The sequence below is a fragment of the Monodelphis domestica genome, chromosome 6 (genome assembly GCF_027887165.1).
Source record: "Monodelphis domestica isolate mMonDom1 chromosome 6, mMonDom1.pri, whole genome shotgun sequence".
NCBI lineage: Eukaryota > Metazoa > Chordata > Mammalia > Didelphimorphia > Didelphidae > Monodelphis > Monodelphis domestica.
Window position 1 is genome coordinate 190,983,055 of NC_077232.1, and position 26,713 is coordinate 191,009,767.

At 38.5% G+C, this 26,713-nt stretch overlaps 1 protein-coding gene across 6 annotated transcripts in view; it reads right to left on the reverse strand.

Moving 5' to 3' along the window:
• MAP9 (microtubule associated protein 9) overlaps positions 1 to 26,713 on the reverse strand; it is a 132,256-nt gene that overhangs the window by 8,182 nt on the left and 97,361 nt on the right. Inside the window, exon 15 of one of the 6 annotated variants that reach the window (XM_056802798.1) lies at positions 4,255 to 4,369. The exons of 4 other annotated variants lie outside the window; for them this stretch is intronic. In XM_056802798.1, the coding sequence (XP_056658776.1) occupies positions 4,274 to 4,369 (96 nt within the window). In that variant the 3' untranslated portion in view covers positions 4,255 to 4,273. Of the gene's footprint in view, positions 1 to 4,254; positions 4,370 to 15,754; positions 15,934 to 26,713 lie in introns of those variants that run through there. One more of the 6 variants, XM_056802804.1, reaches the window with a different exon arrangement.

Genomic DNA, 26,713 nt, shown 5'->3' on the forward strand with positions numbered 1-26,713 from the left:
TTCTCACCATTGGTGATGACCTTTCCCTACTTCCCTGTTATGTAGTACTTTGTACCTCTCATTTTCTATTATAGCTATTCAGTCACACTTAAATTTTATTAGGTTGAAAACAATGTCTTTTCCCAATCTTCTAACTTATTTAATATAGAGTCCTGTACCCTGTAAGGACTCACTAAAAGTTGCTTAAATTTAATTGAAGAGGAATAAAATCTAAATGCCATTCTATTTATTATTTCATTAAAACATCTTTATGTGTATCAGCCTTATCTCTCAAAAATGATTACAGCAATCTTTTGTTTTTCTTTTAGACATTAGAGATAGTTGGATTTTAGAGTAGGCAAGCTACAGAGATTAGAACAACCCCTTCATTTTACTAAGTATTTTTTTTATCATTACTGCTTTGTAAAATATTTTGAGAGATATGATTCTCCTTTTTTCCCTTTCTTCTTACTTTATTTTCATTAGCTCCCTTAAGATTCTTAACCTCCAGATGAATTTGTTATTTTATCTAGTTCTATAAAGTAATCCTTTTAAAAGGTGATCAGTATGGAACTGAATTCATGAATTCATTTAGTTAGTATTGGCATTTTTATTATATTTGCATAGCTTAACATAATTAATTCCTCTTAAGTAATTGAAGCATTTTGTTTATTTCTCTAAAAAGTGTGATCATATTCATAAAATTTCTGTGTGTCTTGATAAGTACACTCAGATATTTTACATATTCTGTAGTTATTCACAATGGAATTTATTTTGTCTCTTTATACTTGCTTTTGTTGTTAATGAGACTAATGATTTATGTGGGCTTATTTTATATCTGCTACTTTATTAAAGTTGAAACACTAGTATTCAATAGCTGAAATGGTTTGATCCCACTCTTTTGCCCCTATTATGTTCATCTAAGTCTAGATCTTGATCAATGGTTTTTATAGCTTCTTTTTTTGTTCTCCCTTTATAATCCAAACTCTAAAGCTAAAGTTTATTTACCTTAAAAATATCTATCCCCAATCAACTTTTACTCTTAAACTCCCTCTTCATTGAAATAGCTCCTGCTTTTTCTATACCAAACTACGTTTTTCTATATGATCCTCTTTTGCCCATCTCAGATAAGAATGAAGTTCTTGAAATGTTGCTTCCTCTTCTCCCTTTTTGTATGTATTCTCTTCTCATATATTCCAGTTATGAAAAACAAAGTTTTTTGCTTTTTCCTAACTTCTTTCCTTGTATATTATTTTTCCCCTATTTTTTTCTTCTCCTAAAATGAACACTATCCAAATAAGCCACCTAAGTCTCTACGTTTGGCTTTATTTACTCCTGCTGAAATCATAGAAACTAATGAATGTTAAAAGGCTACCTGTCTCTTCTCAGAATAAAATCATTTCATCTTCCAACTTCTTTCACAGCTTGTCCAAATGTATTTGCCCTTCTAGGTTTCTCTTGTATCCTGTATTTGACGCAGCAAAGCACTGTGGAGTGCTTAGGGCATGTTGGAGCACAAAAGACAACACGGCCATCCAATGCAGCTGAGGAAGTCTCCAGGTGTAACGACTTTTCGTGCCACTGGACCCAGGCTTCCAATGCCGAGAGAGTGGGACTGTCTCTGTGCATCGACTTTTCCACTTAAATCTCCTTCACGTACAAGTGTCTTTGTGCACACTCATTTATCATAGATGAAAACGCACAAAGACAATCATCATCCTCGATTACCAAGAGACTACTACTACTACTAATCCCCAAATCCTGCCCAGATTTGGCCTTTTTTTTGTCAGGAATATTTAAAAGCCTTATTTTATCTTAAAGATCTATTTTTTTAATCCAAATAGGTTCATGCTAATTCTTTCAGGCTAATTTATTCTTGATTGCAAGCCTTTATCTTTTCTCTTTTGGAATGGCATATTCCAAGACTTTCTCTCTTTTATAGTAGTGCCATATGCAATCCTGAATGTAGATCCTTGGAACTTGAATATTTAATTTATTTTTGACCACTGGCATTTCTGCTATGATTTTTCCTTTTGGCATTTCTTTCAGCAGTTGGTTAGTGTATTTTTTCTAATTTCTCTTTGCTTTCTGGTTCTACTAAATTTGAGGAGTTTTCATTTATGATTTTTTGAAATTTAATAAGGTGATTCTTTTTAAAAATAGCTTTCAGGGAGTCTAATGATGATTGTTAAATTTTCTCTCAACTTGTTTTTGAAGTGTTTTTTTTTTTTAAATAGAAATACCTTACATTTTAGCCTATATTTTCAGTATTTTGATTTGTTATCTTAAGGAATTTTTGAGTTTTGATTGCTGCAGTCTAATTTTTAAGGAAGTAAATTGCTTGGTATAAGTTGTTCCATATTCTGTTCTAAGATAAATATTCTCCTGCCAATTTTGTTATCTCCAAAGCTCTGATTTTAGTTCTAATTTCAAATTTTCTTGCTTCATTTCATCAAGCCATTTTTTTTTTGCTGTCCTTGTAGTTAAATCTTTCTTTACTCTGAGGCTCCACATGAACTTGTTATGGAGTTATTATTTTCTTCTATTTTCTCATGTGTAAAAGAAAGGGGTTAAACTAAGTGCTTTGAAGCATCTCCATCTATGCTCTTATAATTCCAAGTTTACCTCTTGGACTTCTCTCAACCCTAAGTATTTCTTTGTTTTGTTTTTCATCTTCCCCTAAAGATTAGATGCTACTGCCTCTGCTGATCTGGAGATGGCAGCCAAATCTACTCTCTGTCATCTACAAGAATCTCTGGTTGAGTCTGGTTTGGGTTTATCACATGACTGTCTCTTTATGCTTAGTTGATACTCAAGCAAGTTATCTCCATCATCCATTGATATGGCCATGAGAGGCTTCAATTGGATATCTCTGTTTACTGTTGTGCTAGTCTATCCAGGGGCTATACTGGACTTTTCTCCTACTGTGGTTCTAGAACAGGCTGTGACTTCTGTGCCCACCAGGTAGTCTAAACTCAGAGTATCCACAAACTTCTGGAAATCTTCTTGTGAAGTCCTAGATTAGACTCAGGAATTTATAGCTATTTATTTCCCTTTGTGCAACATCCTGTTACACTAATTAGTCCACACTAATTAGTCTATTTAAGCCTAAGGGCATTATAATGGTCCCCAAGATCCACATGGTTTTCTCCTCTGGTTTTAAGGAGTTTATTTTTTATGAAAATTTATGAGTTCAGTTATAATAATCCAAGCATTCAGTTAGGGTTATTCCTAATTGATAGAATTGAATTTTCTACCTAACTTTACATTCATACCTCTTTTTAGTTAACTATTGGCTTTTTTTGTGGTTGAGGCAAAATTTAGTTTATTGGATCCATTTTGATAATGAAACAGCATATATACATATATGCATATATATATTTATTACAATATTGATGGCTAGACTGGCATTGGGAGGAGAAAAATGAAGAGCCATTTTTCCTTCAGTTTTCCTTCATTTTAAGTCTTTTGTGCCTTAAATGCCCATATAACCAATAACTCTTGGCTCTAATGGCATTGGCCCTCTTTGCCTTTGCTTGTCAGAGGTATATTGGGATGCCATACTTCCAAACTCTCAGTTGACCCTCATTAGCTTAATAATTAACTCACAGAAGTCTGATGGGCTACAGTCAAGTTTTCTTGGCCCATCTCATAGTTGTTTAACTCTTATACAACATTACTACAGTTTGAAAGACTTTTATATAAGGCCCAAGTGTGAGATTGGTTGCTTAGCTATATTATCACTTAATTTAAGTGAGATGGAATTGAGTTCACCAATAATCTGACTATTCCATTTCTTTTTTCTTAATCATTGTTCCTTCTGACATACTTTTCAGACTTTTTTGGAATTTTTGAGGGGGAGAACTGTGCCAGGAGTTGTCAGTAGGCTGACACAGTGTTTCCTAGATGCTGCTATATGCCAGGCAAGGTACTAAACATTAGAGTCACAAATAAGGGCAATAAAAAAGTTCCTGACCTTAAGAGGCTTACATTCTAATAGGAGAGACAACATGTGAACAAGTAGGTACCTCGAAAATGTATACTAAGTTAATGGGAGATGATCTGATTGGGGAAAGTATTAGCTGGGGGAGGGTTAATGAGTAGGGCTGGGAAAGTCTTCTGGGAATACACAGTTGCTGGTTTTGAAGGAAGTCATGAAAACTGAGAAAAGATAAAAGGGAAGAGGATTCCAGATGTAGGGGACAGACAGGATGTCTTGGGAAAGTCTGGTCAGAGTTCAATATTCCCATGAAATGAAAACATGACACACTAGCCTGATGCTTCATCAAGTGGTTTATTGACGAGGGAAGATCAGGAAGGGAAGCAGAGGAGCTGGACCTGGCATCTGGACTGGAGCTTTATAACCAGCAGCCTCAGAGGGAACAAAGCACTAAATATAAAAATAGCAAGATTACATCATTATACTCACGATATTGAGCCATTAGGAAATGTTATACTTGTCTGGGCTGCAGGTGGCTGGGCCATGGGGGAGGGCCTTCCCAGGGACTTTTGATAAGGCTAGAGCCATTTGTAAGGTGGGCTTTCCAGGAGGGCTTAGAAGAGCTGAGTCCCAATCAAGGAGTAGGTATAAACATGCTAGGAATATTCCTCTATGCCAAATATGGAGACTTGCAGGAACCAGAGAGAAGGGATAGGTGGGTGACAGCAACATATAAATCTAAAAAGTCAATGATTTTTTAAAACAGATTTTTAGTATATAGTGTCATGGTATAGATGTAGTTCTCTGCTGAGAATTAATAGAGATTGCAGGTGGACATCAGGGACACACGACTCTGATATCCAATCTCCTTTATACACATCATAGTGATGATCATCAAATCCATGGAAACTGATGGAACATCACATAAAACATATAGAGTGAAAAGAGAAGAGGGTTTGAGCATAGTTTCCGGAGAGCCCTCTGAGTAGTTGGTGTGATATGGATGAAGAACCTCAAGAAGATTAAAAGTTGTCAGGCAGATTGGAGAATCAGGAGAGAGCACTGTCATTGAATCCCAGAGGGAAGAGAAGTAAGTATCCAGGAGAAGTAAGTAAGCAAGTGGTAAAGACTATAGAAAAGTCTAGAAGGATCAGGACTGCCATTAGGGAAATGCCATTAAGTTGGGCAATCAAGATCAATGGCAGCTTGGGAGAGGAGAGTTTCAGTTAAATGATGGTGTTGGTAGCCAGACTGAAGAAGTTTCAGAATTGAATGAGAGGAGAGGAAATGGTGACCAAGGATATGGACAATTTTTTCAAGAAGTTTAGCCACAGAGTGAGATATGTAGTGATAACTAGCTCAGATGGTAGGTATAATGAGGGATTTTGTTTTGTTTTTAAGGATAGAGGAGTCATGGGTTTGTAGGCAGCAGGGAAGGAGCCACAAGATAGGGAAGGATGGAAGATAACAGAGTAGGGATGATAGTTGGACTAATCTTCTAGAGAGGATAGAAAGGGATGAGGTCAAGTATGCAGGTAAAAAGTTTGGCTTTGGAGAAGGCTTTGGCTTTGGTAAAGAGAAGAGTCACAATTTAATCTCAGACTGGAGTGAAAAAGAAGAGTGAGGGAAAATGTCTGATGCAAGTGATTTGAAGGGGAGGTGAGGACAGGTGGATCTCAGTAAAAGGAGCTTCACTTTTTTCAGTGAAACATGAGGCAATGTTATCAACTGATGAGTTGGGTGAAAAAGATGCTGTAGGAGACTTAAGAAGAGATGAGAAGAGTTGGACAAATCAACTAAGGAAAAGGATATTTTCCTGGTAACTATTTGTTTGAAGATTAGATAAAGTAAATTTAAAGTAGAACCACTCAGTATGGTTTTATGATTTCTTCTAGGCACATTAGGTGAGTATACAATATTTTCTACATTCATAGATCCTGAAAACTATTACATATGATGGCCCTCTAAAATTTTGTCATTCAAATAAGATCAAAGAATTTAAATTCACCAATCCATGGTAATGAGAGTATAACCTATGCCCCCAGGATCCCAAAGCTCTGGTCTCACATGTATATCAAGATAGATGTTGGAGGCTTCCTTGAAAAAGTCAGTTTTCTTTGGATTAAATCCTACCTCTCTGCCCAAAATTTACTGAGAAAATTTCAAATGTATCTTGTATATAGTTTAGGTCTATATTTCCACAAATCTACAAAATAAAATCCCTAATGCTTGTACATTCATTTCAGGCTATAAATTCCTATTGCTTAGAAGAGAGACTTTAAAAGTAAATGAACCAGGCAGAAAATACTCACAGGATCCCACAAGCATATAGAAAACACATAAAACATTGACAGGAGTCTGTGAACTAGGAAGAAAAGGAACAAGCATTTACCTAAGTGCCTGCTGTGTGCCATTTGATTTTCACAATAATCCTGGGAGGTAGGTGCTATTATAATCGTCATCATACAGTTGAGGTAGTAGAAGCCCACTGAAGTTAAATGACTTAGCCAGAGTCACACATCTCATGCTGTGTAGCCCAGCACTCTATCCATTGTGCCAAATACCTCTAAACTCAGAAGAAAATTGACCTCATGATTGCCAGGAACAATAATCTACCATTTGGTAAATCCTTACCTTTCCCATTAGGTCCAAATCTTCCCCCAAGATTTATGGTGCCAACTGGCAATATGTATCTCTCCCTATACCAAAGGCAAATGCACTTTTGGTCTCTTGTAATAGCAGAAGGCAAAGCACAAATGATTTATGTTTTGTAGAATAAAAAACAAATTTTGCCATACACTTCCTTGGAAAGACAGAGATTGGAGAGGAAGAATTCCATTGTCTTTCTGTCACTTCACACCAAGAAAGGCACAAGAATGAAGATAGGGAGGGTGGAAAGTAAAGAAATGGTAGAGAGTTGTCTGTTAGCTACCATTTATGGCCAGTACAGAGGAATGACTTTTTTGACAAGGGTCCTCCTCTCTAGAGTCTTCTTTACCAAATCATGTTGGAGAACGCCTCAGGCACTGGACCCTATCCCTAGGAGGTGCTTCCAAACCAGCCAGCTCACTTTGTATGAGTTTCAGAGACCTAATAAAGAGTGATATTTGTCCTCTCTAATGGAAGCTCTTCTAGAAGAATTTTTTTTCAAACATCCCAGAGATCTTTTCCTCTAAGCTCATCATATCGAACTCATTAAGGGAATTCCCTTGATCATTAGCAAGAACTAGATTTATCTTGTCTAAAGTAATTCCCTTTAAATAGAGAAGTTGGAAATCTCTGTTGATTTCAGAATCATGACATCAGAGAGTTAGAAAGGACTTCAGAAGTCATTCATTCAAATCCTTACCTGAAGGAGATACACCTCTAGAGCATCCCTAAGTGGTGGCCATACAAGCTTTCCCTTTTTCTCCCCCAAGATGTGGATATAATGTTTTTTTTTGTGGATAAAAATTTTAATACTTGTTTTCTAACATTTGCTATCCATGCTCTCTCCCCACACCCCATCTCTCTCCCTTCCCCAAGATAGAAGGTAATATAGCCTATATTGGTCATACAAATATATGCTTTCTCTTGAAGATCTCTAGTGAAGACCTCCTGAGGCTGCAGAAACGTGTCTCTCAGCTGGCTAGAGCTTTTTAATATCAATAGTGTAACTATTTAAAAGCTTTAAAAAAATCTGGTTGAACCCCAGTGCCCAAGATTGGTGATATAAACAGAAGTATCAGTCCTCAGTGGCATGAAACTAAAAAGAAAAATGAATACAATTATCATGGTATGTGGACCAATAAGAAGCAAAATGACTTATGTACTCAAGAACAAAAATCATGACTAGAATCTTATTTAGGGTTTTATTTCTCCTAAGAGTATCATGAAATATTTTCAAAGATGTTATTTAAATTGATGAGCTAAACTCTGATGGAAAGAAATAAGGCCTAAATGAACTTATGATTAAGGACATTATTCCTAGTTAAATTTTTACCATTATATATTCTACATCCACAATTGAATTTAAGTACAGATTTAACTTACATAGCTTGCAACATGGAGAACATATCAAATACTTCAAATAAATATGAAATCAAATTGAAAACTTTAGCTCATTTAGGACAGATTATATTAAATAACATGGGACATTTGCTAGGGAGCTGGCTTTGAAGCCAGGAAGACCCTGGATCAAGTCCAACCTCTGACACAAATATCAAAAGTGAATATTAAAAGAATTATAAAACTAATCATGACTCAAAGGAAGAGATATGAAGACCCTCCCCCCATCCCACCTCTCTATAGATATTCTGTGAGGCACATATTCTCACACTTTTTCAATACACTGATCTGTTGTGCTGGGCTTTTCTCATCCTTCTTTTCCTTATTTTCCCCTCCTTTTATTGATCTTTAAAAAATATTCATTATCATGGGATAATTCTCAAGGAAGGGGAGGAGGAGGTATACTGGGGGGAAAACTATGAAGTAGTACTCATACCCACTATGCCATCTAGCTGCCCCACTAGAGATTAGAGTATAAAAATTTATATTTTACTAAATTAACTCAGTTGAGTGACTTTCTCCAGTTCTGTTTGGTTAACACAGGAGTAGGAGCAGAGCAGGCAAAAGATGGAAGTCATCTAGTTTTGGGATTTGGCAAGAGATGAGTAGAGAAGGAGGAAAGAGATTTGAGTGCAGAGGACAGTCTAAAGCTGAGTTGGGTCAAGATTAGGAAGAGCATGAAGATCAGAGAAGTCATGGCCTGAGTTAATTCCAAGGAGTAGAAGGATGGAGATCTTAATGAGGATGAAGAATATGTTTAGGAGGAGTGACAAAATGATGGAACTTAATGGCCAGATGAAGAAATTCCAGAGTTTTTGATGGAGAAACAATGTTGACATCCAAAGTGTGGCCATCATTGTTCATGGCTACAGTAGAGTGGAGGAAATAGTTGAGGGATCTGAGAGAATTAGGAGGGTAAAGAGTTGGATTACATCATCAAGGTGAATGCTAAACAAACATGATCAGGGCACAAACTTTGCTATAGATTATTAAAAGACTAATTCTGAAGAATTCTTGAAGCATATTTCTTCAGGTAAAGTTTCTAATAGCTCTCATTATTGTCTGGGGGTGATTGTGGGCTCTAAAAGTGCATGGCAACTGAGTATGATCTTTGGATGATCCCATCAAGGCATGTAGGCTCTTTGTCTAGCCTAGCCAAGTTTAGAGAGACTTAACCTAGGGCTAACCTTTGAGTAACAGCTATTTTCACCATAAGTCTTATAAGTACAATCATCAACTAGGTTGGGGAAGGGAATCTCTGTTGATGGTGAAGGCAAGAACAGAAGAAAGAAATCACAGCTCCTTGGAAAATAGAAATGAAGTGAATGATTATACTTTTATATGCAACATCAGAAAAACTATGGCTCAGTGGAGAATCTCAGAAACCAAAATTCTAACCCCAACCAAAAATAAAATACTGGAAAGCCTCATATATCTGAAAACAGTCTCAAAGCCAATTGGACTGACTTAAAAAAAATTCCTGGCAAGGAAGTCACCATCTTTGAATTTTAATGGCATTTTAAATGGTTTTTTTTTTTCTTTCTTTGAAAGGACAGCTAATGTTTATGCAAAATGTTCAGCCAAGTTACACATTTTATAGACTCTGTTCCACCCAGGGCATGTGTCAGTCTTGCTGAAAGTCACTTAGAATCTTAGAGAAATACATTAACAATCTCAGACTCCTGGAGTCTGCACAAAATGGTCCCCTGGTGGCCTGGCTCTAAATACTTGCTCATCTCAAAAGGGTTTCAGGGCTAGGCATAGTCTAGTTCTGGGCAATTTCTAATAAAAGATGTTCCACACACACAAACACATACATTCATAACTTATTGGTCAAATAAAACTCTGAGTTTGGGAGTTTATTGGTATGGATCATTGCATACCTTCAGAGGTGATCATTCAAAAGATGACCTTTTATTCTTAAACTTTTAGAGTTAGAACTCCCAGAAGAACTTCTGAAACCTCTTTATTTTCCAAATGAGGACACAGTGATCCAATGAGATAAAGTATGTTGTGTCTAAGGATCATAGAGATAACTAGAAGAAAAGTCTTATTTCTTCTGACTCCTAATCAAATATTGTACATTTTAGGGATCTTGTTTATTTCCAACACCAAAAGGCAAGGCAAGTGAACCAATTCAAGGCATTGTGGCATAGTGGAGAAAGTGCTAGATTTGGAGTCCAAGCATCTGGTTTTGAATCCTAGCTCTGGCATTTACTTCCTATGTAACCTTGAGCAATTGACCTCAGTTTCTCCATCTGTAGAAAAAGAGGTTTGGGATAGGAGATCTCTGAGACTCTTTTCTCTAAATTTATATGGCTCTTTAAAGGGGTTACAATCATCATGAGTTTGGGTACTTCCTCACTAAACATATTAAACCATCCTTATTTTTTTAAAGTACTTCTTGGGGGCAGCTGGGTAGCTCAGTAGATTGAGAACCAGACCTAGAGATGGGAGGTCCTAGGTTCAAATGTGGCATCACACAGCTGGGAAGTGGCTTAACCCTCTTCTGCCTTGGAAGCAATATGATCTTTGGATGATCCCATCAAGGCATGTAGGCTCTTTGTTTAGCCTAGCAAAGTTCAGAGAGACTTAACCTAGGGCTAACCTCTGAGTAAGCTATTTTCACCATAAGTCTTACTTACATAGTATTGCTTCCAAGATGGAAGGTAAAGGTTTTAAAAAAAAGTACTTCTTTTTGTGGTCTTCTTTCTGGAGGTGATAGACGTACAAGAAATTGTTGTCCCTGCCCAAAAAGCTAGGTCAGTTTTCTAGAGCCTGTGCTCCACTGCTCAAAAAAATTGCAAATGAGGGTGCACCTCCATGATTTATGGAAATACCCAATCGATCTGTGATTCCATCAGCATGGAGAGTCCCCCATCCCAGCAGATCACAACCTATCTGTGACTTAATAGATTAATTTAGAGGCAACATGGCACTCACTGACTCTGGGGTCAGAGGACCTAGGTTCAAATTCCCCACACTACCTGTGTGACCTTGGGCAAGTCATTTAATCTTTCTGGGGTTCTTTCCTCATCTGTAAAATGAAAGCTTTAGACTAATTGGTTTCTGAAGGTGCTTCAAACTCTAATTCTATGACAGTATAAGACCTAGCAAGTTGCCTGAGGCACATGGTGATGGCTCAGCATCCAAGGTCACACAACTAACGGAGCCACAATTCCATTCCTAGTCCTTTCTCTTGCACCACACTTCCTCCTTTGAGATGAAGATCAATGAAGATAATGTATGTTTAGTACTCCATAACCCCTAAAATATTATATTTCAACCACTTCTGTAGTTGGGCTGTATCATCAAAATTCTTACCTAGTATCTTAGGCTACCTTGGGATCATAGAATCCAGAGCTAGAAGGGGCTTTTGAAATCATGGAGCCCAATATCCTGCTTTTACAGATAAAGAAAGTGAGGCTCAGAGGGCTGAGGAGACTTCCATTCAATAAGCATTTACTGACAACCCCCAGACACCACCACAAACACACACACACATAACTCCTAAAAAAGATTTAGAAAACATGCTAGAAAGAATCCTAATTGGGGACATGGAAGGGGAAGCATTTATTGAGCACTTACTGTATGTCAGACACCAAGGATACAAAGGCAAAAGAAAAACATTTCCTGACCTGATGGAGCTTACGTTCCATAGGAATGATAGGGCATATACAGAGACAAGTAAATACCTGATAATGTGAAGAATAAGTCACTAATGCCTCATGTGGCAGGCAGCAACTGAGCTGAACTTTGCCAAAATTAAGTCAGCGTTATAAGAAGCCTATAGTAGGGGATGGGAAATACTCCACAAAATTTTGGAGATGGATGATTAATTATAGATTTGAGGGAATACAAAGCAGGTAAATTTAATCAGAAGAAAGAATGCATGAAAGGCACCCATATGAAATAAGTCTGGAAAAGTAGGAGGGACTCAGATTGTTGAGGGCTTTAAATATTAGGTTGAATAATTTGTGTTTTATCCTAAATATAACTGGGTAGGGGCAGCAGGGTGGCTCAGTGGAGAGAGAGACAAGCCCAGAAACAGGAGGTCCTGATTCAAATCTGGTTTTGGACACTTCCCAGCTGTGTCACCTTGGACAAGTCACTCAACCCCAATTGCCTAACCCTTACCACTCTTCTGCCTTGGAACAGATATTTAGTATAGATTCTAAGACAGAAGGTGAGGATTAAAAAAGTAATAGGGAGCTACTGGAGCTTTTTGAATAGAGGAGTGACAGAGTCATAGTGGGCCAAGGTTCCATAGCTAGTGAGTTTTGTTGTCCAACTCCCACATTTTCTCATATTTTCCCCTTCTTTATTAATTAAAAAATATTGATATTTTTTCTCATTACCTTCATCTCCAAATGTCTTTCCTCAATTCCCTAGCCAGTGAGCCATTCTTTGGAGCAAAGAATAAAAAAAAATATTTTTTAAATGGTTCAGAAAAAACGAATAAAAGCATCCATGAGTCTGAGAGTAGATTTCAGACCCATAGTCCCGTACCTTTACAGAGAAAGGCCTCTCACACAGTTAAAAGAAATTGTTCATTCAATCATATCTGCTTTAGGTAAATGAAGAAACAAATGAAAAAGTACCAAGTGCTTACTATGAGCCATGACTGAAACAATAAAAAATGTACAAAATGCTCTACTACCCACTAGGGAAAGTAATAAAAAAGTGAGATGTTCCCTGATCTCAAGGAACTTGCCTTTAAGGTAGGGAAACAATACACATAAAAGGGATCAGATGCATGTGAAATGGAAAGATCTCCTGGTCCTTAGGGTACAGGACAAAATAGATAGTAAAGAATTGTCTTTAAAACTGCCCCACTGGATACCCTCCCAATTGGGGAATGATTGAACAAATCTGTTGGTGATGGAATGCTATTGTGCTCAAAGGAATAATAAACTGGAGGAATTCCATGCAAACTGGAATGAGCTCCAGGAATTGATGCAGAGTGAGAGGAGCAGAACCAGGAGAACATTGTACACAGAGACTGATACACTGTGGTAAAATAGAAGGTAATGGACTTCTCTACTAGCAGCAAAGCAATGATCTAGGACAATTCTGAGGGACTTATGAGAAAGAACACTATCTACATTCAGAGGAAACACTGTGGGAGTAAAAACACTGAAGAAAAACAACTGCTTGAATACATGGGTCGAGGGGATATGGTTGGGGATATAGACTCTAAATCAACTTCCTCATGCAAATGTCAACAACATGGAAACAGGTTCTGATGAAGGACACATGTAAAACCTAGTGGAATTGTGCGTCGGCTATGGGAATGGTGGGGGGAGGGGAGGAAGGAATAGAATATGATTCTTGTAACCAAGGAATAATGTTCTAAATTGACTAAATTAAATTTTCAAAAAATTAAAAAAAAAACTGCCCCACTGATAAATTCCCATCTGCTTCAGATGTTGAAGCACTTAAGACTGTATGTCCAAGACTGTGGTGGTGAGAGCTTTTGGCAGCATCCAAAGCAGCCAGGGCTCATCTCCATAAGATTCTTTTCCAGCTGAGTTCTTTGCTAATTAATTGGCTATATCTACAACATGGGGGGCTCCCTTGTTCTGAATAACCATTTAATGGTCACTACTGTCACAGTTATGAAACAGGCTTGGCTGTTTAGATGCCCCTGTGTGTGTTTGTATAAGGATGGATGGATGGATGGATGGATGGATGGATAGATGTGGTGCTGAGGCAGACAATTTATTGCAGCTGAGAGCTGAGGTCAAATGGGTACAATAATTATTTAGTTTGTATTGGTGGTTTGTACTCTTTCCTATTAGCTGGTGTGATTGAACTCATAATGCTCTAGCCAATTAACCATCCTTCCTTCAGGGTTAAAGTCACCTATAGCAATGAATGAAACCCACTATCACGCAAGGATATCTTTGCTGAGAAAACCTCAAATGGTGTTACAAAGAGTCAGACATGACTGAAACTGCTGACCTGTATGGCATTATCCTACAAACTTTTTGGCTTTCAAAAACCCAATACTTTGTCTATTAAAAAAAAAATCTTATGCAGTCCATTTCAATTTCCCAGACTACTTGATGACCTTGATTTAAGGATGAAAAGGAAATCTCCTGAGAATTCTTTACTTTTGTTAGCTGACCTAGTTTGGTGAGGGAACAGGAGCATGTGGGTCCATTATACCAAGGACAGAGTCATGCTACAGTCACCTCTTATGCAGAGCATCGATTCTCCATCAAATACAGATTGGATGAAAGAAAGGACAGGGTCCATTTTCCTTCTAATCACACATGAATTGTGAATTCCATTCAGTATTTTCAGGATGGCACATTTGAGAAGAGGGACTATAGCTTTAATGTTTCACTTCAATTTATAGGAGTTTTCTCCTCCCTTTCATCTATTCACATGAAAAAAAGAAAAAAAATGTTATATGGATTATGCAAGTATTCAGAAAGTCCCAGGTCCACCTTAAGCAAAACTGAAATAAAGAGTTTACAATCAGCAAAATTTACACTTGTACAATTAGCATCAGTTGATCAAGAAAAAATACATGAAATAAAAGGCTATTTTGAATTCAGTAATACTTTTAAACAAATTGTATTTTATTTATGGCAACAACATAGAGTCTTGCAAAAGGCAATGCATGGTAGTGTAATAAATGTTGTTTGATTCAAAATAAATAAAAAATAATCAAGATCATTACCTTCCTTAAACTATGCTCTGTAGAATTTGGGAATTTAATAAGCTTTAAATAAAAGTTCAATGAGAAAGTCTGTGTTGATAACATTTTTCTCTCTGAAATAGACAATTACTTAATTACATTAAGGAGAGAGAGCTTGGTTCAGGTCTCTCCTCTGATACACTGACTATGCAGCCCTGGAGAGGCTCTTTAAGCTTTGAAGGCACTGGCAATGCTCTAAAACTGAGAGCTATAGATGAATTGCTGATTCACTTAGAGGAAGGAGTTTTCACACCAAGTATTCTTTTCACTAACAAAATCACAAATCTAACCCTCCCACTCCCTAATATCACACTCCTGTATGATTCCTCACTCATGGCCATCCTACCCCCTCTTTCTCCCTCTCTATTTCTCTGTCTGTCCTGTCTGTCTTCCTCTCCCTCTACTTCTCTCTCTCCCTCTCCCTCTTTTTTTTCCCTCTCTCCCCTACCCGCTACCACCCCACAGCTCTCTTTCTTTCTCCTTACCTTCCATCTTAGAATCAATATCATGCATTGCTTCCAAGACAGAAGAGCTGTAAGGGCTAGGTAAGGAGGGTCAAATGATTTGCTCAGGGTCACACAGCTAGGAAGTGTCTGAGGCCACATTGGAACCCAGGACCTCCTGTCTCTAGGCCTGGCTCTCTCTCTATCCATTGAGCTACCCAGCTGCCCCCTCAGCCATGGCTTTTCACACATCTCAACAAAGAATGTACTTGACCTGCTGAAGATCTTTCTTTGGTTCTTTTAATAATTTGTGGGCATTTTCTTTGTTTATATTTTGCCACTGCAAAAAGAGCTATTATAAATATTTTTGTATTTATGGGTCCTTTCCCTTAAAAAAAAAACAAAAACAAACTCCTTAGAGTTTACACCTAGAATCATACTGCTGGGTCAAAGAATATTCAGAATTCAGTAACTCTGAAGTCAAAATTTCTAAGTGCTTCTCAGAAAGAAGACTCCATGGCTCCACCAGCAGTACATCAGTGTGATGATTTCCCCACAGCCCTTCCAACATTTGTCTTTTTTTTTCTTCTTTTCCAATCTGATCGATGTGAGAAATGAACAAATTACTGTAGATAATGGGTTATTATCGGTTTTACCAGTATAATTTCTTTCTCAAATTTCCCCACTTCTGTCTTCTGATGTTACTCTCCTCTGGTGATGGTCCTCTCTGCCTCATTCCTGGACTGTTCCAGTGGCTGCTGGTTGGTGTCTTATCTTCCAAACTGCGTAATAAGTGGTAGTCTAAAAACGTACCTCTATGGGGCAGATAGAAAACTAGGTCTAAAATCAGGAAAACTGGAGTTCAAGTCTGACCTCAGATACTTACTAGCTATGTGATCCTCTGTGTTTAAGCAAGTCACTTGATTGTTATATGTCTCCCTTTGCTCATCTGCAAAATGGGGATTCTAATAGCATCTACCTCCCAGGGTGTTGTGAGGATTACAGGAGATCGCATTTACAAAGGGCTTGGCACAGAATAGACTCTATGTAAACAAACCATCATGATTATCATTATTATTACTATTATTATTATCTGACCATGTCACCTCCATAATCAAAAAGTAGCAACCTATTACCTCCAATATCAGCTATAGAATACTATTTCACACACACACACACACACTTAACATGCTCAATAAAGTAGTTGCCTGTCACCTCCAAGATCAGTATCAAATTCTCTGTTTGACACTCAAAGCCCTTCATATCCTGACCCTCCCCTTACCTTTTCAATCTTCCTACTGCCCCTTATAGACCTCCGATAGGCTCCCATTCTTGCCCCTGACTCCCTCATTCTACAATACATCCACACTGGATTCTTCATGATTCACCAAACAAGAAACTCCATTCCCTGGCTAGAGGCATTTTCACTCTTTCACCCCCATGCCTAGAATGCTCTCCCTCCTTCTGTCTGCCTCTTGACATCCTTCTTCAAGTGTTTGCTAAATTTCTACCTCCTCCAGGAAGCCTTTATGGATCCTCTTTAATTAAAGAGCCCTCTGTTGATCATTTCTGATTTATTCTGGATAGAGTGAGTTATTTATAGGCTGTCTCCCCCCATGAGACTGAATTCCTGGTGAGCAGCATTCATCTTTTGAGCACTTAATATGGTTCCTGACATATGGGTGGATATTTAATAAGTGTATATTGATTGCATGAAGTAATAAAAGGGTTGATTCCAGAAAAATATGGCATGACTTCTTTGATCTAAAACAGATTTCAGTGAGCAGAACCAGGAGAAAACTATATACAATAGCAACAAAAGACCAACAACTCTAATTCAAGGACCAACCACAATTCCTGAGAACTGATGATAACCTGTGTTACTCGCCTCCTGATGGCATGGTGGGGGACTTATGATGCAGAAAGAAGCAGAGGTTTTTGGATATGGTCAATATGAAAGTTTGTTTTGCTTGACTTGATTGAATGAAAAAAAAAAACCCTCTTTTGGCCCATCATAACTTGATCCCTTCTTACATGTCCAGTCTTCTTACAATGAATACATCCCCTCCCCTCATACTGCCTGTTCCCTCCCCTCATTTATTCTGTGATCTAGTGATCCTGGCATCCTTGCATGACATTCCACCTTCTGCCTCTTCAACATATTTGCTGGCTCTTCTCCAACTCTGGAACTCTCCCCACTTCCTAGTTTCCTTGGCTTCCTTCAGGCCTTAGCCGAAGTTCAATTTTCTACAAGAAGCCTTTCCCAATCTCCCTTAAAGCTAATGCCTTCCTTCTCTTGGGTACCTCCCTTGTTTTGCATGTTTTCTCCCCATAAGTGAGAACAAGGATTGTATTTTGACTTTTTTTTTCATCTGTGCACTTAGCATAATGTCTATCATATAGAATCAATGTGATCAATTCAATAAATGCCAAATGACTGACTTTGTATACTGGCTGCCATTTTTTTTTCAATTGAGGTGCAAGAGAAAATAAATGCTTATTAATTTTTAAAAATGCTTTGTGTATATCAGGGTTTCAGGTAAGGTATTTGTCTGTTGTCCCTCATTCTTCTAAACTACCATTTAGTCCTAAAAAGTAAACAAGGACTGTGGATCCATTGGCAATGTTCTCCTCTGTCCTGCCTCAAAGGAAATTAAGTAGTCTTTTTTTTAATGATGTGCCTGTGGGTTATTAATGAAGCTCTTTTCTCCTTCCACATAACCACTCCAGACAAAAATCTCTCTGTGTAATTTAGACATCTTTTTTACCCTGTACCATTTCTACTGGCTCCTTTCATCTCATTTGCATTTTATTGTCCTTTTCCACATTACACTGATATATGGATGTCAATTCAGTCCTCTGCTCTTCCCAGACTCAGTTTGGTCTTTACAATTACCTATAGGACTCTTTGGGCTGTATGTTCCATAGGCATTCCAGGCTAACTATGCTCCAAAGAGGACTCATCATCTTATGCCCCAAACCCACTCATCTTTCCAACTTCCTTATTTCTGTTTCACTCTCCTCTTCCCTTCCAGCCTCTGAGAGAATTGTGAGAAGTGGGTGAAGCATGCTGATTCCATCTTATGACTCAATTCTGGATCTAGCTCAGTTCCCTTTCTATTCAATTATGGGTCTAGACCAATTTCTGGCTTGGGAGAAAAATTTATTCTGTTACAGGGATTATGCAAAAACTCTATTATGTTGTTTGAAACTAGTTCTGCATGCCTGGGAAGGTGGACCACCTGTACAAGCTGCTTAGAGACCTTTGACTAAGGACCTAGTTTGTGCTGAAACACAATCAGATCTGAAGAATGATGAAAAGAGTTTTCTCACAATTCTACATCTCAAGCAACTTATGTGTCTTATTCAGAAACTGGCCCTGTATAGTCAAGCAGTTACTGTTTCCTTGTTCTTTTGATTGAATAGAGACCTTGGTGGGGGTGGGTAAGGCATAGGGCATGGAAAGGTAAGTAGGGGGCTGGTGGAGTGGGACCCCTCTTTTTCTAATTTCTGAGAATTGTACTTGTTTGATCTCTCCCTCCCAATTCAGAAAGCCCCTGATGTTTCCTCCAATTAGAAATTAGATTACCTCATCTTGTGGCCTGGTTTATATCCCTTGGTTTTCTTTTAATGAATTAAAATCTGTCCTTTGCATTCAGAATCCAGGGCCATACTGAGGAGGTCTAGTCCTGATTTGTTACCCAATCATCATGCATTGCTTAATAAATAGATATGTTTGGAAGCTCAAATCTTTGCTTCCTCAGTGACTTCAGATTTCATTCATCACATATTTCAGGTTTGCTATCTCAGCATTGTCAACATGGAAATCTAGAGTTCCTCAGTTTATTTAGTTGGGAGGTAGAAACCCAGGTTTTGACCTTGTCACAGGAGAGGTTTCCCCCTGAGGGAAGATCCCTCTGCACCAGACAATAGACAGCCACTTCAGGAGGGAGGTAAACCCCATCCGAAGTTGAATGACTCTGTCTCCAGAAGCCTTTCCCAGTATATCACATCCTCCTTCCGAGGATCGAACTCAGGACCTTCAGCTTACAAGACTAACAGGCTACCTACTGCTCCAAAGCTGAAGTGGATGTCTATGGTCTGGTGAAGTGGGACCTTCCCTCAGGGGGAAACTCTCCTGTGACAAGGTCAAAACCTGGGGTTTCTACCCTCAAACTAAGTAAACTGGGGACTTCTAGATTCCACGTTGACAGCATCAACTGCATTAACACCCTCCTCCCTCCTCTCATTAAATTATACATATTACCTACTTCCTTTCTGCACAGAACTGTACTAAGTGCTAGGATGTTTGCAAACTTTAGGGAAGCAGTGATCTCTACCCTTATGGAGCTTAGTCTGGTAGGGACATAAGACACAAACACAGATGGCTATACCATGCAACATAACGTGATAGATAAGTGTTTCAGAGTGAAGGAGGTACAAAACAAAGCATTGTGTGAGGTCCTAGTGAAGGAACATTTCTCTGACGGATCTCTGAAATAGCAGGGCAGCCAAAATGGCGAGCCCAGAGAAGCCTTGAACAATATGGTGTCCTTCTATGTAACATGCGCCCCACCCACAAATTCCCATCAAGTGCCCCCAGGTTTCTAGTTACTTCACAGGTCAGAATCTTCTCTAGACACTCAACTATATGTATGTTTTTGGCTCATTAACCAAAGGGCCACGTTCAAAGCAAATACATTTAGTGAACTCATATCATAGTAAAAATTAGCAATAGAGCGTTTCTCCCTACCACTGATTTCCAGCCTCCTAACCTCGAGCTCACTGATACACAAATATATATCGTCAAGGCACATTTATACAGATCAAACATTGGGCATACTTGGAGAGGTAGCTAGATGGTGTAACAGATGGAGTGCTAGGCTTGGAGTCAGGAACACTCATCTTCCTGATGACCTCAGACATTTACTAGTTATGTGACCCTGGACAAGTCACTTAAACCTTGTTTGCCTCAGTTTCTTCATCTGTAAAATGAGCTAAAGAAGGAAATGGCAAACCATTCTAGTACCTTTGCTAAGAAAACCCCAAATGAGATCATGAAGTCAAGCCTGTCTGAAACTACTGAAAAACAGCAACAAATGCTTGGGGAATATATGAGACTTTTATGTAGACTGAGCATGGTGGGAGACTCAGGATATTGTCTTTTTTTAAAAAACATTTAGAAACCCTTACCTTCCTTCTTAGAATCAATACTTAGTATTGGTTCTAAGACAGAAGAGTGGTAAGAGCTAGGCAATGGTGGTTAAGAGACGTGCCCAGGGTCACACAGCTGGGAAGTGTCTAAGGCTAGATTTGAACCCAGGACCTCCCATCTCTGTGCTTGGCTCTCAATCCACTGAGCCACCCAGCTGCCCCACAGGATGTCTTCTATTTGGAAGGAAATCTGAGTTAGCCTCATGTACCTTTATGTTAGCATCTCCAAGATCACCCCTTCCTTTAGTGATCCTGGACCTGGACTAATTTGGATTCTCTGGGTAAAGTAAGCATTTATACCTTAAAGTTATACTATCATTATTGGACATGCCATCACTGGTGGCAAAATTACATCCTAGGCTACTGCCCACTTTGCTAAGTCTTGGCTTAGTTTTTCTCAGTGGTGTCTTTGGCGCACAGGGTTAAATGTAGTATTAATTTTTCTTACTGGTAAGTGAAAGGGGTTGGAAGAGATGATTCCGAGAGTCAAAGAGAGTTCCCTTCTCAGATATCACAGAGCATTTCATGGAATGTTATTTGGCTTGTTCTAGGAATGATCCCATAGAATGAATGCATCCATGCACCAGGAAATTCCTGCCCAACGAGTGCATCTAATCATCTGCCTTGCTGTAACCCATTCCCTTGCCTCTATGTCTCCTCACTATGGACCATTTATGGTCTTATTCTTAGGAGAGTAATCAAATTAATACTTCTATTGCTACTGGAAAAAGTCTGAGGGAGAAGAAAGAATAAGAATTTCTATAGTGCCAGTCGTGTCAGGTACTGTGCTAAGCACTTTACAAATATCTCATTTGATCCCCATCAACCCTGAGAACTAGATGCTACTATTATCCCAATGTTATAGATAAGGAAACTGTGGCATGTAGAGGTTAAGTAGATTGTCCAGTTTCACACAGCCAATGAATATCTGAGGCTGAATTTGAACTTGGGTCTTTCTGAATCCAGATCCAGCTCTCTATCCACTGGACCATCGGCTGGCTGGGTTTAAGGCATATCTCGTGTTCTGAGTTATGACAGGTTACAATGGCTCCAACTAATGTAACTCCAGATCAAAATTCTCCTTTATGGCCACCATTGCCTAAATGTGTTGTGTCTTGGTATTAGAACTTCAAGGCAGTGCTATCTCACTTTTATCTTAGTTATCTTCAGCACACAGAAGAGCTCTTAAATTAGAGTAGACACTTAAATGCTTTTCCATTTGTTCAATGATGCAGTCATTCATCTGCTTTCCTTTTCCTTTTTTCCTTTTAGGAAATTATGCTCCTTCTAGATCACGGCCACAAAATATTTTAAGTGTTTGTTAATTTGATCTCTTAGAGGCAATATTGCCCAATGGACAGAGTGCTGGAATGGGAATTAAGAAGACCTGTATTCAAATTCCACCTTCACCACTTCTTAACTATTGTGAAAGAGGGAAATGCCAAAATGAATGGAAAAGACTGGATTTGAAAAGCTGTCTCAGAAAAAAGATGGAACCCTGCTGCCATCAGAGGATGGGATATTCCAGCCAAGTTAAAGCTGGAGCAGTTGAAAACTACTGGGTTGTTTCCTCTCCTTGGCTTGAAGAGAGAAGTAATAGAACCCTTACTGAGAAGACAACATATATCCATTAATCTTTTGCTGAGAAACAGAAGACTCAGTCCATTCATCCATGATATTATTAGGATAGAGACTTTTCCCTTAGGGGAAGGCAAGAGCCTATTCTGAAGAAGATTTATACCATCCACGTCTCTGATACAAGAAATATCAACATCTTGAGCTCACCAAGACATTAAATATAATCTGGGACATAGTCACAGACTCCTAATTCAAATCCCTAAAACCATCTGTAGAAGTGAAATAGTCAGTCACTTCCTGTTTCTTCTACCCTTGGTATATACCTCAGCCCTTTTACCCAATAAATAGATATTTTCGGTTCTACTGAAGATTTAATCATTTTCAATGTGCTAGAGGGGGAATTAAAAAAATATATCAACTAAGAAGAAAGAGACTGAAGGGGATTTTCACTTACCCTTCAGCTCTAGTGAGACCTAACTCCATAGTCAAACAGCTCTGCCTGGGGAAGGGGAGGAAGAAGTGGTGCTACCTTTTATCTATTCCCTCTTTCCCAAGTATCTGTCAATATTCCTTCTTGATTTCCCCCCTAGTACACTATATGACTTCAGTCAAGGCATTTAACCTCATAATTTGTTTTCTCAGCTGTAAAATGGGGTTAATAATATACAAAGTTACAAAGAAATTTTTTTAAAAACCTTATAGTACTATGGTCATATGAACTGTTTATTATTGATAATAATTAAACTCAATTTTGGAGGAATGTTTGGGATTTTGCTGCCTGAAAGGCTTCAAAAATGAGATAAGTGTATGCTTGGAATGTGTGTTTTATATGCTTTGCTTCCTTATGTTGTTTAATCTGATTGTTTCAGCCATAATGATTGGGATAAAACCTAAATGAAGAAAATTAACTGGGAAGAGCTCTGAACCTCTGTTTGCTCTAGATGCCCAGAGCATTCTAATTCCTCAAGTACTTAAGGATATGATGTAACTTTCTTTGGGCTCTTGCAGACACTCCATATCCATCTCTATCTTTAAGGAAGTGAAAAAGGCATGGGGAGAAAGGCATATCCCCAAGAAAGGTTCCTCAAATTTAATAAATCTGGCAGCCACAATCTTTTGTAGTAATTGGAAATACTTGCTTCACCGGATTCTCTACCCCCGCCCTCCCACCAATTTCTTAAAACTTAAAGATGGCAGATACTCTTCATATATCAGTAACTCGTGGTCCCAATCAAGAGGGAATGAAAAAACGAGGCCTCCTTTCCCATTTCATGGGTAATGAATTTAGCCTGGTATGTCTATACCAGTGCTTCAGGACCACAATAACAGGCGCCATGTAAATAGAAAGCTAGCCAGAAACAGAGATTAGTTTGTGTTGGCAATCTGATTACTCCCTGGTCTAGTCAAGGTTAACTGCTCATTTGTGAATATGAGGATCTACATTTTTAGAAAGGGTTGTTGTTGCAATGACAAAGATTTCTAGATAATGGAATTCGCCATCTTCCAGTGTTGGAACAACAGCTCAAAGTTCTTTGTTTCCTTTTGTGACCAGGAATTACTAGACCAAAGTCCCCTGAGCTCATGGCCATTGCCATTATCTGCCTTTGCCCTGGGTTCATTGTTTTGGGATGGTTTGCCTTCTCTACAAGAGAATCAGGTTGCTTAGGGTTTTAATTCCTCCTCGGCCTCATATAACTGAGACATATTTCTAATTTGGACTTCTGGGTTTTCCCCAGGAAGGGAAATGGGGAAAGTAGAAGCAAAAGGTACTTAGGACACATTTGAATCAGGAATGCAACAGGCCCTTCTATTCTCATTCAGCAAAGAAAGATTCTTCTAAAAAAAATAATTCTCTAAACAACAATCATAGAGTGATTATAATCAGCTCATGGGCTCAAGGATACTTAACAAACAGCTTCTTTCACCTTCACTGAGTGCAGTCAAGTACCTCAAGAGGGTTTTTTTCCCCTCCAGGAGGCCACTCTTCCCCTCTCACAGGATTCCTTTCTAATCATCTCTGTTTCTCCAATGATAACCATTAGGTGGCTTCTCTTGAGCAATTCTTCACTGGAAACTCATGCCAACCTCCTACTCATGCCAACCTCTGTCCTCTTCACTGCCCCTCTGGATGACTCACAGCTTAAATTCTTTGGAGACAGCAGCACTCCGTGACTCACCATACTGGAAAAAGGCTCACGGAAAAGGGGCCATGCTTGAAGTCCAATGGCCGGTGCTCAGATGCCAGCTCTGCCCCTCACTGTCAGTGTGGCCATAGGCAAACTGCCTTTATGGGCCTGAGTTTTGGGTAAAATGAAAGGACTGAACTAAGATGATCTCCACGGTCCAGTCCAGCTTTAAATGCAGAAGCTTATGATTCTAAAAGGATGAATCTTTGTTTTAGAGAGAAACTGGCCATTGCACAATTTCTAGAGTTGATCCAGTTCACACCTTTTTCATTGAATTGTGAAGATACATACATGTATGCATACATACATGTATCACATATATGTATAAAGAAACAAATGTGCACATGCTATATATGTATATACACACATAGAAAGATACATATTGATAGACATCCTATATGGGTTATCCATGCAACAGCATGAAATAGTGTAGAAAATAAACATTCTTTATCTATTTGAGTAGTCAGCATAGGCTCTTTTGGAGTGGTGGTACACCTTGCTAAAGAGATTTTGCAGTATTCTGGGACTTGAAGTGATCAGAATAATGGCATCATCCACCGCCCCTCGAGGACTGCACCAGCCTTTAGAATACTAGAAGAGTAACAAGAGCCTTCTCCAGGTCATTTTTCTTCAACTGATCCTTGTATGTCTTGGTTCCAGTCCTCGTATTATACTGGAGACCCTCCTTTGAAGGATTCTCTAAATCCACTTCAGTTTGCTTGGATCCTTCCTAAAACATGGTTCTCAGAATTAAATATAATACTTGCTCTGCTGTTTAACCAGGGCAGAATATAGGGGGATGCCTACACTTCCTTCATCCTGAAAAGCAGGCTTTGCATGCGTACCGCCCAAATTTATATTCACTCTTTTGTCTTCTTTATCACTCTGTAGATTCATATTGAGCTTGACGTCCACTAAATCAACTGAATCATTTTTCTTTATAAATTGTCCTCTAGATATACCTCCATTATTCTCAATTAGATGCATTTTGATTGATTGGATTCAAGTGTAGCACTTTATATTTACTTTTATTTAAATTTTATCTTGAAAAATAATGGAGACTGTAAGAAAAATGGGTATATTAGGGCACTGCTGGTGGAGCTGTGAATTGGTCCAGCCATTCTGGAAAGTCTCAAAAGTTACTAAAATGTATAATATATTGTATATTCCTCCAGCTATCCCAAGACTGGACTTCTACCACAAAGAGATCATGAAAAAGGAAAAAGACTATTCATATGGAAATATTTCTAGTGATTTTTTTTCCCTCCTAGCCCCAAATTGGGGAAGGGAGATATTCTCCAACTAGAGAATGGCCAAACCAGTTATGACATGAATGAACCATTTACTAAGTACTTACAGTGTGCCTTTAAGCAATGGGGAGTACAAACAGAAAAGAAAGGCAATTCCTGCTCTCTAGAGGTACACATTCTAAAAGGGGAGGTAATACACAGGGAAGGTTTCAGCTACAAGTTGGATGAGAGATCCTGGGATCCATAGGATATGGCAGCAAAGCAGATCTTGTAATAGCTATATTTTAGGGTGCATATTGATGGTATCCTAAATGACTAATGAATCAAGTTTTTCTAACCTCCTCCTTTGAATATACAATATATACCCTCAAGTATCTATCAATTATAATCTTAAAGCTCCTTCTTTAATGCCATTTCTTCTGATGCAATATCCATTAGTTTCTGATTTTGAACTATTGGACAATGCTAAAGACTTTGAAGGACCAGAACTTTCTTTTCTGGGTCTTCGATAGATATGATGCTAGTACTTGCAAAGGCAATTGTTAGCTTGATGGCTGAGGGCACTATGCTGGAAGCAGTGCTATTCCCAAGGTTCTTGGGTTCCTAGCCCTTGATTATTTTCTTCAGAGTCTGAGGAGAAATGATGGTCAAAGTGGTAGCAATAGTTTGACTTTCCTGGTAGATGCTGCCTCCTATCTCATCCTTCAGGGCATCCTACCGCTTATCTGCCCTGTGTATGGCAATTTGTTGACAACTGGTGGGAATTCTTGGCCCTTTCTTCATAGAAATTGCCTTTCAGGCTATGAAGGCTGAGCTTAGAAGTAGGATTGGTGTTTTGGGGGGTATATGAATATCATTATGTCATGCAAAATGTATCATTTCAGAAAAAGAAACTAGGAAGACCTCTATAAATGGGTACATAGCAAAATGATGAGAACTAGAACAATTAATACAATGACAACACCATCAGAAAGCAGTGACCACACCTCTCCTTGGAAGCACTGAAAACTTTTAATGAGCATCCTTTCAATTTCCAGTTCTTTGCCACCATAAAAAGAGTTGCTACAAATATTTTAGAACCTATTAGGTTCTTTTCCTTTTCTCCTAATCACCTTGGGAAACAGACCTAATATTGCTGGGTCAAAAAGTATACACAGTTTTATAAATCTTTGAGTATCATTCCAGATTGCTCTCCAAAATATTTCAATTGGTCCACAGTACCACCAAAAGAGCATATATATCCCCATTCTTCCATATCCCCTCCAAAATTTATCACTTTGTCCAATTATTTTAGCCAATCTGATAGAAAGGAGATAGCTCAGAGATGTTTTGATTTCATTTTCTGGTCAATAATAATTTATAGAGTT